The 13,737-nt window shown below is 42.2% G+C and overlaps 1 protein-coding gene across 1 annotated transcript in view; it reads right to left on the reverse strand.

Moving 5' to 3' along the window:
- Window positions 1-13,737, reverse strand: part of MCOLN2 (mucolipin TRP cation channel 2) — a 64,453-nt gene that overhangs the window by 28,970 nt on the left and 21,746 nt on the right. Inside the window, exons 3-6 of the mRNA XM_060085052.1 lie at window positions 9,420-9,593; window positions 7,512-7,665; window positions 407-491; window positions 206-302 (exon numbers count right to left, since the gene is read on the reverse strand). Coding sequence (XP_059941035.1) covers window positions 206-302; window positions 407-491; window positions 7,512-7,665; window positions 9,420-9,593 — 510 coding nt within the window. The remainder of the gene's footprint in view (window positions 1-205; window positions 303-406; window positions 492-7,511; window positions 7,666-9,419; window positions 9,594-13,737) is intronic.

The following is a 13,737-nucleotide window of genomic DNA, read 5'->3' on the forward strand; positions in this document are numbered from 1 at the left end:
AAAAATCTAGTTTTAAAAAGTTGGAATGGGCTTGTATCATTTTTAGAAGTCACGGCCTCTGGACCAACGATGCTATAAAGTGGCATTAAAACTGTTTTAAACACAACTGCATCAAACACATCTATAGGCGGATGTGCTTTGCACTCTGCACCTACAAAAGGAGTAGAGAAAAATGATAAAATGGATTAGTAAAGCAGACACTTGCCGTATTCTGAAAGATGTAACAGTCTGGTAGCTCTCGGGAGTGAATCGTCTGCAGGTCAATGCCTTTGAGATGAAAGGAGATTTCAACTTGCAAGAGGCTGAATAAAAAATATTACAAGGTATAAATTGCCACAGTCTTCCTACCCTACTCTCCTTTCCCCATGTGCGTCTCCTGGGCAATGAGACTTTAGAGCATATTTACCGATAAAATGCCAGTCTGAAGAATGATGAGTTCTTCCAGTCCTGAGGGTTCTTGGAGAGGGTCTGGAGGTCTAGGTGAATGCAGTCTAGGGCCATGAAAAAACCACAGTGACTGTCAGGCAAGAATCAGATGCTAAAACCAGTGGGCCGAAGTGTGATGAGAACAGAAGACTCAACAAGTTCCAAAGCGTCTCTCCACAGAATACTTATTAATCACAACAGGGAGACCAGTAACTTTACAGTGGGGAACCTGGCAGATCCCACCCTAGCCACGTGATCAAAGTTCACATCACCAGGATTGAGATAAAGAGACATCATGTGCCTCCTGAAATAACGTACCATTTGTGTGGTATTTCTGCCCCAAATGCGTAACCTCAATCTCGGCACAAAGAAACAGGAAAACTAGGGGCTTCCCTGGTGGCGCAGTGGCTAAGAATCCGCCTGCCAATGTAGGCGACACGGGTTCGACCCCTGGTCTGGGAAGATCCCACATGCCATGGAGCAACTAAGTCCGTGCACCACAACTACTGAAGCCCGTGTGCCTAGAGCCTGTGCTCTGCAGCAAAGAGAAGTCACGGCAATAAGACGCCCGTGCACCGCAACGAAGAGTAGCCCCCGCTCGCCGCAACTAGAGAAAGCCCACGTGCAGCAACGAAGACCCAGCAGAGCCAAATAAATAAATAAATAAATAAATAAATGTATTAAAAAAAAAAACAGGGGGACTTCCTTGGTTGCACAGTGGTTAAGAATCCACCTGCCAAAGCAGGGGACACGGGTTCGAGCCCTCGCCCAGGAAGATCCCACATGCCACGGAGCAACTAAGCCCGTGTGCCACAACTACTGAGCCTGCACTCTAAAGCCTGTGAGCCATAACTATTGAGCCCGGGTGCCACAACTACTGAAGCCTCTGCGCCTAGAGCCTGTGCTCTGCAACAAGAGAAGCCACGCAATGAGAAGCCCACGCACTGCAACGAAGAGTAGCCCCTGCTCGCCGCAACTAGAGAATGCCCACGTGCAGCAACGAAGACCCAGCACAGCCAAAAATAAATAAATTAATTTTAAAAAAAACAACAGGAAAACTCAAAGGAGGGACATTCTACTCTTTAAAAATGTCAAGGTCATTAAAAAAAAAAAAAGCCAAGAACTCAATTTTTCTCCAGATTATAGGAGACTAAAGATACATGACAACGAAATGCAATATGTGATCTTGGACCAGGGAGGTTAGGCATGGCTTTTGCTGTAGATAATGTTAGGGCAATTGATGAAATATGAATAGGGTCTGTAGATTATAGTACCACATCCACGTTAACTCATGCTTTTGAGCACTGTTCGGTGGTTATGAGGAGGACGTTCTTGTTTGGGGAGATGCACACAAGTATTTAGAGGTAGGGGCCTTGTGTCTGCACCTTAGTCTCATAGATTTCAGGAGAAATTTTTTTATGTAGGAAGAATGATAAAGCAAATGGGTAAAATGTTAGCATTTGGGAAAGTTAGATGAAAGCTATACAAGGACATCTTTGTGCTATTTGGCAACTTTTCTGTTTAGTCCAATACTTTTCCAAAAAACAAAATTAAGAGAAAGAAAGGAACTTAGATTGTATTCAAATAAAAATAAGTTATGAGCTGTAACCTATAAAAGAATGATTCCAAGAGCCGCACATAAAAACTAGTCTCATTATTGTGTAGCCTAACACCTTGGCAGGAAACCGAGGAGGTCTGGAGACATTGAACACCTTTCATGGTCAACGTCCTTCAAGGTCACTCAGCCCTGATGCCAGAACTGGTGTGAACCAGCCTGGCTGACTCTCACCTGGGCTGCTGCTGCCCGCTCTGTGCTGCCTCAAAAATGGAAAAGTCAGGGCCTCCTGCAGTGCCCGACACTCAGTAGGTGCTTGAGAACCCGAGTAGGCCCTATGGCTTGTTCTCTAGAATCTTCTCTCACAATTTGACTCTTTATTTGCTTATCTATCTCCTCAACTAGAAGATAAGGTCCTTGAGAGCAAGGGCACAACTGCTGTGGCTGTTGAACACCCATTGCCTAGTATATAGGACACTCAAAATATGGAGGACACACTTACATTTTATGACAATCAGGCATCCTGGGCCAAAAACAAGGACACAGAGCTGAATGGACAGCTCAACAGCCACAATATTTAAGAAAGGCAGATGTCAGAGGGGGAGTCTCCCTGTGTTTGGCAAATGGACCATTAGTATCAAGAAACAGTTCAGTGCTGGTTTTCCTGACTGGGCCTTGATTGATACAGTGAGGGCAGTTGATCAAAAGAAGCTTTTTTTATAGGAAACTAAAGATAGGATGATAAAGATAGCAAAAACATACGGGGACTTACTCTCTGCCAGGCACTGTGCTCGGGGCTTTATCGGTTCTCTCATTTAATGCATCATCCTGTTTAACCCCCGAAGCAACCTTGTGAGAGATACACTATTGTTGCCATTTTACAGATGGACAAACCAAGGCACAGAGAGGCCAAGAAACTTCCTCCAGGTCACACAGCTAGCTGGTGGCCAACCAGAATTTAAAGCCACATGTGCTCAGCTCCAGAGCCTGAGCTCTTCACCAGTACACTGATGAGGCTGACCTCTGAGCACCTATTTCGGAAACTCAAAAGGCCCAGGCTCCCTACCTGACTCATTCACTTATTCAGTAAATATTTACTGAAAGCTTTCAGGGAGCAGGCATTGTGCCAGGTACTGAAGGTAGAGCAATGAACGAGACAGACGAGGTCTGTATGGAGCTCACACTGTAGTGGGGGAGATAAACCAAGAGTGAAAAAATATACACAAGACAATTTCATGGTGTGCACAGTACTGCCAAGACACAGTGAAGTGATGGAGGTTAAGTGGGTGGGGAGGCCCTACCTGAGGAGAACTGTTGGGAAGGGCTCTGAGGCACTGGGGCTGTTTAAACCGACACCTGAGGGAGGAAGGAGAGCACAGCTAAGCACAGATCCAGGGGGAGCGCTCCGGGCAGGACAAAAGTGAGCACTAAGTCCCAGGCAAGAAAGAGCCTGACTTGTTCAACAAACAGCAAGGAGGCAGGACCAGGGAAGCGGGGGCTTGGAGAGGCAGGCGGGTGGCTGGTCCTCCAGGGACTTGCGGGTTTTATTCTAAAAAGATGGGAAGCCACTCGTGGTTTTTAGGCCAGGGAATGAGATGTCCCAATTTAGCCAATTAAAAAACAAATATCATTCTGATTGCTGATGGGCAGGGCAGGGGGTGGAGACCAGTCCAAGCAAGAGTGGCAGCAGCTTGGACTACAGAGGTGGCAATGGAAATGGAGAAACCAACACATTCAAGTTTGGGGCTTGAGCAACTGGGAATATGATGGCATGATGTGAAAATGTTGGTTTCGTTTTCTGAGATGGGCAAGAGTAGAAAGAAACAGGTTGAGCCAGGGGTGGGGGGTGGAGGAGGCTTGAGATGTTCGGTTTTGGACACAGCAGGTTTGAAATCCCTATTAGAGTCACAGCGGGGTCGTCAAGTGGCCTGTCAAGCAGCCGGCTGAATGGAGGAGGAGTCTGGAACTCAGGGAGGAACTGAGCTCAGAGATGCGAATATGTGTGCAGAGAGAGGGAGGCGGCTTCGCAGAGCTGAAAGGGGTGGGCCCTGGTGCTGTGGGAGGCCTTTGGGCGCGGCCTCGCCTCTGCAGCACCGGGCTGCCGGGAAGCCTGCTGGAGGTGCTGTGTGCGGAGGTGTGGCAGTGTAAGCGTGTTCCACTCTGGCCCGTTTCTCCAGGAGGTATCAGCAGCTGGGGCACCGGGGCTCGGCCACAGAGGACCCTGGTGATGGCTGGCAGGATCCAGGTGAGAAAGAAGGGAGAGGCAAGCACCCGAACCGCTTCTGTAAGGGAGTGATACTGATGGACAGAGGTGTCCAAGCTGGTACAGGGGGCACTGAAGGCCGATGGTGATGGACAGTATAAAATGTGTGAAGTTGGTAAAAGAGAGGTCAGTGCGAAGTCAGAGACCTGCAGCTGCAGAGTACTGAGCCGGCGCTTCCCAAGCTTAATGTGCGCATATGTCATTCAGGGATCTCGTTAAGATGCAAATTTGGATTCTGCAGGTCTGGGGGAGCACCTGGAGATTCTGCATGTTTCACAAGCTCCTGGGTGATGCCCATGTTACCGGGTTTAGAGTAGCAAAGACCCACGGTCACTAAATCACTACGTGACCTTGACCTAGTCACCAAGCTTGACTGAACATCAGTTTCCTCAACTGTAAAGTGAAGGCCAAACTGAGGCTATTTAAGGCCCTTCTACCTTTAACATTCTTATTCTAAAGTAAAGGAAAAGGAAAAAATAATATTTAAATTAAACTTATCTGGGTAAATGACTGTATTCTGAAAGAAGGAGGAATATGTTAAAAATCTGTGTGCCAGATACTGTCCTAGGTCTTTTTCTCCTGTATTTCATTCATTCTAATACATTAATTCACTTCACTGTACAGTATAAAGTAACACAATATGGTACAGCAACTATACACCAATACAAATTTTTTTAAAAATGAAAAAAGACATTCAGTTTTTTCACTTTCAAATGTTTATAAAACAGGTGAGTTTTTAAAAAATTGATGACGGATTCAGAGAAATATGACAGCCCATGTTAGTTAATGTTACACTATCTGTAAAATTTGCCTTATAAGAGTCTATTTGATTATTCAGATTCTGTAATTGTAATGGGAGAACTACACTTTAGCTACATACACATTCAGAACTCTCTGGAGTCTGCCATACCTCATGCTACAGTCATTGCTCATGAGGCCACCAAGCACCTGGTGGCAGCAAAACCTAAGAACTGAGATTTTTTTTTTTTAAGAATGGCAAAAGCCCTGAGTAAAACCTCAAACCTCAAACAGAACAAACTGATATTGGAGTAGCAGCCTCAACACTCAAATGAACCTCATTTACAAGGCAGAACACTCCAGCAAATGAAATAACAACCCTCTCAGAGACAAAGGGAGGGTGGATTCAATATGTTCTTAAAATGACAGGTAAAACGATGAAATGGTCATAATGTTTCATGCTAAGAATATGTGGAAAGGAGAAGATAAGAAATTCAAAATCTGCATTATAGAAAGTGAAACACTGTATTAGAATGATATCCATCTAAATGTTGTCAAAAAATATATTTTTTAACAGGATTCATTACAGTGCCCCCAGTGAAGCTGAACTGTAAGGCTATAGGTCTAGAGGCAGGGATAGAGGGACATGCCCTCAGCATGAATTAGGGGAAACCCTTAGCTTGAACTGTACAATCAGTCATGCAGCTAAACATAAACCCACCAGGAAAGCAGCACACAGGCAGATCTCTGCACTGAGCACACTGAAGGATGCTTCTCTTAATCATAAAGATACTGCAAAATTCATAAATAGGTAATCTAGAACAGCTTCTGCTAATTCACCTATTTAAACTATAATGCCACACCAATGAAGTCAAACTCAATCCCTATTTATACCGTCTGCAGGCTTCCTCCAATGTGTCCAAGACAAGAAAGTCTAAAATCCAGTATCAAGCATTTTTGAGATGATGTTTTACACCTTTTGAATAGATACATTAAAAAGTTCTCTTTGATAAGTTATATTTAATAAGTCCAAAAATATAATTAGCTTGCTTCAACAGTCTCTCTTAAAATAAAGTCAAATTAATAGTCAACTTCTCTCCATTTGGTTAAAACTATTCCATATGATGGAAAGGAAATGACCAAGGACACCACTGTCCAATGGTCAGGGAATAAATCCTGCTTTCTGCTCTGTCTCGCCTAGCCACTGATACTGACTTTGGCCACATTTCTTTAATCAATTTCCCAAGAAAAATCAGTTGAGGGAAACAACACATGAATCACTGGAAAATAGTCGTATGATTCATCCAATTAAGGCTCACATTTTTCAGAGGACAAGTGGCCAGGGCTCATTTGGAGCAGAGGGTCACTGCACAAGCTTTCAGCTCTACCTCTCAGTACTCCCAGTCACAGGAACTGCCCACGGCGGGGACCACAGCTGACAGCTCAGGAGAAAGATGCAGGGTGAAACTGGATCAGCCCCTGCAGACTGACTACCACACAGATCTCAGGATAGCAGAGCCTGCAGGGCAATAAGATAAGGGACATTTCAAGGCTGCTGGCCACCGAATCAAGCTACTGATGGGTCTCTGGAAGCAACCTGGGGACCCTGACAGTGCTGGCTTCTGGGCTGTTTTTTTTCCGAGTCAAGAGGGTAGGGACACATTTACTCATGAAAAGATTCTAAACAGATAGCCTGTGGAAAATGAATTAGAACCTTTGTTTTACAAGGATGTTCTTCTATTGTATTACCAAGGCACCTTAAAATCAGGTTATAGGAAATATGGTCAAATGAACTCTGGAGCTCTCTTTTTAATAAAACCACTCCAAATTTACACTGCTACGAGGACCCCGATTTCTGACCTGTTAGCTACTTGAGGAGCCATGACTGGTTAATCTCTGCAACCCCAGTTCATAAAACAGGGAGTGCTTTAGGAGTGATAACTGTACACCAAAGGTTTGTTGAATGAAAGACAAAACCTCCAGAGCCTCAAGTCAAATACTTTGCATTTATATAGGGTATGCTTTTAAATTCTTAACAGAATGTCACAAAACAATTCTACTTGATTAGATGTTAACTTTTTGCCAATCTCCAAACAGAGAAAATGAGTTATTAATCACAAGTCACCTCTGAAGAGCATTAATATATTTAACAAATGATAAAAGCAAGAGTACCAAGCATTTTAACTCACATTATTTCATTTAACAAATACAGTCTCATTTTTTTTCAAATAGCCTAATCACCCCCTCATGGAGGGAAAAAATTAAACAAACAGGAAACATCTGTGCATTTACCCCCAAAACCAACGATCTTGAGTTGCACCAAAGAGATCCACAAATGTTCCTGGTCCTGTCACAGCAGACCCATAGTTTCCTGAGCCAAAGCCCTTTGCAGGCAAATGTTAAAGCCTCAGATAGGTCAGCCGTCACAAAAGCAAAGTTGTTTCATTTGGGCTGCCAGTGCATGAGGGTGTTTTTTGCTCTTACCACAGAAGATGATAAAGAAATATAATGAAATTATCACTGTATTACCTATTTCAATGTCGCTGTCAATATTTAGCGTCTCATTAGAAGGAAACATGGTCCCTTTCTTGTAATGCTGCTTACAGACTTTTAATCCAATTCTGTTGTCTTCATTTTCTCCATAACCAAGGGTCCCCAGAGATAAATTCCTTAGCCGATGAAACTATTAAAAATAGTTAAATAAAGACACTTATGAGCTTAACAAGTTTCATCAGAAGTTACAGCACATGGAATATACTTTTAGCTATTTTTTATTGTTTGTCTCATATCCCTCAGTAGAACTCCCCAACGTAAAACACCACAAGGTAATTTTCTTGGGTTGAGCAGAAACACGTGGCGTCACAGAACTCGAAACTAAAGTGCAGCCAGAGGCTCCCACCTACTGAGAGCCAAAGACAAGGTCCTGCCTATCTCTCTAAACTCCCAGCCCACTACTGGCCACTGGCTCCACACCCCCACCTCCAAAGCCACACTGACCTCCAGGCAGTTCTGGAGCTCTCTAGGTACACTCCTGCCTGGGCCCTTTGCTGTTCCCTCTGCCCAGAAGCCCAGGTATCTATCTGCAAGGTTCACGTCTTCAGACCTGACTCAAATATTACCGCCTCCATGAGGCCTTTCCTTACCACCCAAAGAAAACTGCAAACATCCATCTCCAGTGCACATGCACCACCAGGCAGTCCAGTCTCTTCCCCTTCTTTATTCCAGTTATCATTTTCAACATACCTCTGAGGACCCAAGCCATCCACACCCACCGCTTACATTAACACAGCTTTACCATCTGCCTATCTGTACTACCAGGGCCTTACTGGCCCCTATCTTCACTAATATGAATTTATTATTCCAGGAAACTTTTGCCCAGGAACATAAAAATTGCAGATAACTGTATTGTTTACTTCAGGAACATCCCAAAACCTCATTTAAATAGATGATCATTTTGAGGATGTAGTCTAATAACTCCCAAGACTCTCTGAACATCCCCCACCAAAACCCTCATCTTGTTATGCCCACCAATCATAAACTATTATATGATGATCTTTACTCAGTTCTTATCCAGCTCCTCTCACACTGAAAGACGTGCCTTAAACCAGACTTCAAAATCTATAGCCAGACTTTGCACTCTACAGCCTATGGAGAATCGTCAAGGGACCATCTCTGCTACCACTGTTAGCAGTGAGCTCAGTCTTGCTTCTCAACATGCGTTTTTTTGTTTGTTTGTTTGTTTGTTGTGGTGGCGTTTTCAAGGAGTCAGCATTCTGTACTGTATTTCTCACTTCTTTTCATTTGTCTGGCTCTACCCTCTTGAATTAAGCTCTATAAGGACAGGAGTTTTGTCTGTTTTATTCATGCTATATTCCCAATGTCTAGAACAGTACCTGGTACATACTAGGTACCCAAATATTTACTGAATTAGTAAATGAATGAATGAATGAATAAGAAAGAATAAGAATTTCTCTCCTTTAAATATTTTCTTCAGGCCTACCAATCTGGTTTCTCAATACTACTTAGACACAAATATTATCATATCCTACTCTATATTCTTAAGGTTCAGCTAGGCTTATTAATGCTAAGACATCAAAATTGAGATGCTAGAATCTTAGATTTGGTCTCTCATTCATCAAAGCTTCTGAGATTATAAGCCTACTTTTAGCTATTTGGCTATCTGATCTGCGGTAATCTCCCAATTGTAGTGGGTGGGAAGGGATAAATACAAACATAAATCTTAAAGAAAAACTTAAAATAGGCAAAATCTATTGTGTGGAAATGTAGCTACAGAAAAAGCAATAAACATTTTTGGCAGACTATGCAAAACTTAAATCAGAATATGTTAATATATGTATAATTTTTTCTTTGCTAAGACAACAAGGTCAAGGATCAACATATTCTCAAAGTATAGGTAAGTCACAACAAAATACTTGCCTGACTAATAGCAAAAAAGATGCTCTCATAGGTGTCTTCTTGAGTATATACACTGCAGCTGTATTCATCTTCATCTACACCGGAATATCCTTTCAAAAACAAGTGCTTAAAAGCAACAGTGTTTTCTTCTTTGAAAGCAACCACCAGCTGGTTACTTAAACCAAAACGAACAAGCTAGGAAAGAAAATCAAATAGAAGTATATGAATTTTACCGTTTACCAGGGGAGGCAAATGTCTTATTATCATGAATCCTCACCTATAAACATCAGCCAGAAAAATCTCACTGCTTTGGTTTTTACTAAGCATATCAAGGTCAAAATACAGGAATTCTTTCCCCCCAGAAATAACCTCATCAAGCTAAATCAGTAATTCAAAATAGCATAAAATTAGAAGAACTGAGCACTCCCAGTGACTAACAACCTTATTGGCCTTTAATGATGGAGAAGAAGAGGAAGGAGGAATCCAAATCAGTTACATCTGAATCCATTTTTCTTTTTCTTTTTTTATAGTTTTGCTATTTTTTTATTTTCAAAAAAATTTTTATTGAAATATAGTTTATTTACAATGTTGCAATAGCTTCAGACGTATGGCAAAGTGATTCAATTATACATATATATATATATATATACATACATACATATATATATATATATATATGTATATATATATATATTCTTTTTTATATTCTCTTCCATTACGGGTTATTACAAGATATTGAGTACAGTTCCCTGTGCTATACAGTAGGTCCTGGTTGTTTATCTAATTTGAATCTATTTTTCTTTTTTTTTTTTTAGAGGGAAGGATTATTTATTTATTTATTTATTTATTTTTGGCTGTGTTGGGTCTTCATTTTGTGCGAGGGCTTTCTCTAGTTGCGGCAAGCAGGGGCCACTCCTCATCATGGTGCGTGGGCCTTTCACTATCGCGGCCTCTCTCGTTGCAGGGCACAGGCTGCAGATGTGCAGGCTCAGTAGTTGTGGCTCGCGGGCCCAGTTGCTCCGTGGCATGTGGGATCTTCCCAGACCAGGGCTCGAACCCGTGTCCCCTGCATTGGCAGGCAGATTCTCAACCACTGCGCCACCAGGGAAACCCCTGAATCTATTTTTCTTATACTTGCATTTCAAATTTATTGCTTTTAAAACTGATGGACATTTGAGCCTTGAACAATGCGGGGGTTAATCCAAGTATAATTTATAGTCCAACCTGCGAATTCGAGGATTCAACCAACCATGGTTCATGGATCATGTAGCACTGTAGTATTTACTACTGAAATACATCCTCAATATAAGTGAACCTGTGTGGTTCCAACCTGCTATGTTCAAGGGGCAACTGTGCTTAGTAAACCACTAATTCACATGCTTGACTACTATTGGACAGTTAAATCTAAATGATTTCACATTTAGAAATTGTAAGTATTTTAACAAATCATAACAATGTTTTGCACGTGGCTTTTGAAGAACATTTTTGAAAAGTGGCCTGTATAGTACTTCCTCCAGCTAAGAGGTAATTGCTGTCAAAGGAACTCAATTCCTCTAGCTCTGCGAGAACTCGTATGAGATTTACACCTAAGAGTTCCTGTCTCCAAGATCTACAGCATCAAAGCACCACAAAGGATAACAGGGGTCACTCCACCTCCATGATGTCGACCCAAACATTGTCACCACGCACCCACCTTCTTGTGATAAGACTCCTACTTATTCCTCCTTATACTGTATCACAGTACAGGGTTAGATGCCAAGGGCCCTCTTCACCAGGAATGAATGTATTCTTTCTGCCCTTAAGTTTTCTTCTTGGAATCCAACAAGTAGGGAAAATTAGCAGGCATTAAATGTTTACCCCCCAAACCCAGGAAATTCCATACACAAACAGCCTCTCTCTCCACTCACAATGCACACTCTGTCACATACTCTTTTGCACTCACTCTCACACACCCTCTCTCACACGTACACCCTCACATGTGCTCTGCTGCTCTTGCTCTCTCTCCTTCTCACATCAACACACATACAGACACACACATGCCATGGCAGAAATCAAACCTTTATAAACCCTGTCCCACACACCCTTCCCCATCTACCCACTTTATCTCCTCATCTGCTTTATAAGACAATGAGAGTCCAGAAAACTTAACCCAAACCTTCACCATGCTAAGTCACCAAAACAATCTGGGACTCTGCTATCATGTGTGAAGCCAGCAAGTTCAACAAGATGACCTTGATATTTGTGTTACCTGCTGTCACTCCATGGTTCAACTACCAGACCTTTCAGATGAAACAAATGTTAATTTGCACATGCAAACTTACATAATTTTTTTAGTGATTTGTATTTTTTTAAACTTAGTTAATTTATTTTTATTTTTGGCTGGGTTGGGTCTTTGTTGCTGCATGCAGGCTTTCTCTAGTTGCGGCGAGAGGGGGATACTCTTCTTTGTGGTGTGCAGCCTTCTCATTGCAATGGCTTCTCTTGTTGAGGAGCACGGGCTCTAGAGCGCAGACTCAGTAGTTGTGGCACATGAGCTTAGTTGCTCTGCAGCATGTGGGATCTTCCCGGATCAGGGATCAAACCCTTGTCCCCTGCATTGGCAGGCGGATTCTTAACCACTGCGTCACCAGGGAAGTCCCTGTATTTTCTATCTTTTAAATTTTGCCCGACTTTTTAAAAAGGCTAAATAATTAAAAATGATTACCACTTTTCAGCAATTATCACACTCCAGGCACTGTACTAACTGCTTTACATGCACTATCTCCCTTACTAACACAACAATCTTATGAAAATGTTAGTACTGTTAACCCCACTTTACATATGTGGAAACTGAGATTTAGTCTCATTACACTGCCCAAGACACCTAACTAGAATGAAAACCAGGCCTAAATCCAAAGTCATTTTTATTATGTTACAGGAGTTCCATCTGCTGAAAAATCTGACTTTAGGACTCCTGTTAAAGAATTTAGGTGTTAGCTTTCCAGACCTGCAACTATTGTTCAAGAATGTACATAGATGACACTCTTTAGCATCTGAGCCTCACCAGATCACATTCCTCAAATACCAAGTCAAAGGATTGAGCCATTGCTTAACCCAGCTATTCTAAGGAAAATATCAGATAAGAAGTCCCACAACATCCAACCTGTGCTGAAAGCTAAGCAACCAAAGGCTAAAGATTCTTTCAAGCATGTGATGTCTATCAATGGTGCCTGTAGGAACTGCCAGCAAAGGAAAGGTCACGTTGCTTTTCAAAAGCTAAAAAAGTAAACCAGGGAAACAATACACACATGATTGTTCGGGGGTTTTATTAAATACTGACATACAAATGAAAAAAAAATGAAAAAAAAACAACACACATGAATCAAGCTCTTCAGTCGAAGTTTACTGAGTGCTTATTCTGTGCCAAGCGGGGATACAAAGTAGGCAAGGTTGACACTGCATAGTGTTGAATAACAGCTCTTATGTCCTGAGTGCCAGGCACTGTGCCTAAAATTTACAACTTTTATTTCTCACTTAATTTCCCAATACCCTCTGAAGGAGATATTACACTAGACTCCACAAGGACAGGGATTTTTTTTTTCTTTTTCCCACTACTATGCACTCAGGAAGTGGAATAGTGGCCATCACAATGTCAGAGTCAAATACCGAATCTGTCCATCCCATTTTATACACCTGCAACCTGAAGTCAGCTACTTTATCCAGGTTGAAACAGAAAAGTGTGAGAGTGGGGATCCAAACCAGGTTTGTTTGACTCACCTGTTCTCTTGACCACATGGCCTACAACCTCTCAAACTGAAATGTTGCCAACTTAACTCTAGAAGTGGGGAATATTAGAGCCACTCTTCCCATGCTCCTAGCTAAGCTAAAGAAACCCAAAAAGTGAATGGGGAGTGAATAACTTGACCAAGACAGCAGCATTCAATTTGCTGCTATTTTAAGCTACCACCTTATTTAAACTCAAAGCTCATTACCTCAATTTTGGGAATGAGAGAACATGGAGGTATAATCTCTGCTTGGAACCACCTCCATCTGGCATCAAGAACAGGAAATGTTCTCCATCCTGTTGTTCACAGAACAAGCAAAGATTCACATGTATGGCCCCAAATCAGGTCAGGGGTAGGATTTTCCAAGCATCTCTCAGTAGAGGAGAGAAACCCTGGAGGGGGAGATCATGAGGTCCCCTTCCTGAGATGGCAGAACAAAACACCCCCTACAGAGCAAGAGTGAAGAGATGATGGAGGATTGGTCAAATAATCTCATTTGTTAAAAGGGGCTGACAGAAAAGTGCATTCTAGCCCCACTAACTAGATCTTAAGATTTGCTGAGGTTATAAGACAGA

This window comes from Mesoplodon densirostris, chromosome 2, assembly GCF_025265405.1.
Source record: "Mesoplodon densirostris isolate mMesDen1 chromosome 2, mMesDen1 primary haplotype, whole genome shotgun sequence".
Lineage (NCBI taxonomy): Eukaryota > Metazoa > Chordata > Mammalia > Artiodactyla > Ziphiidae > Mesoplodon > Mesoplodon densirostris.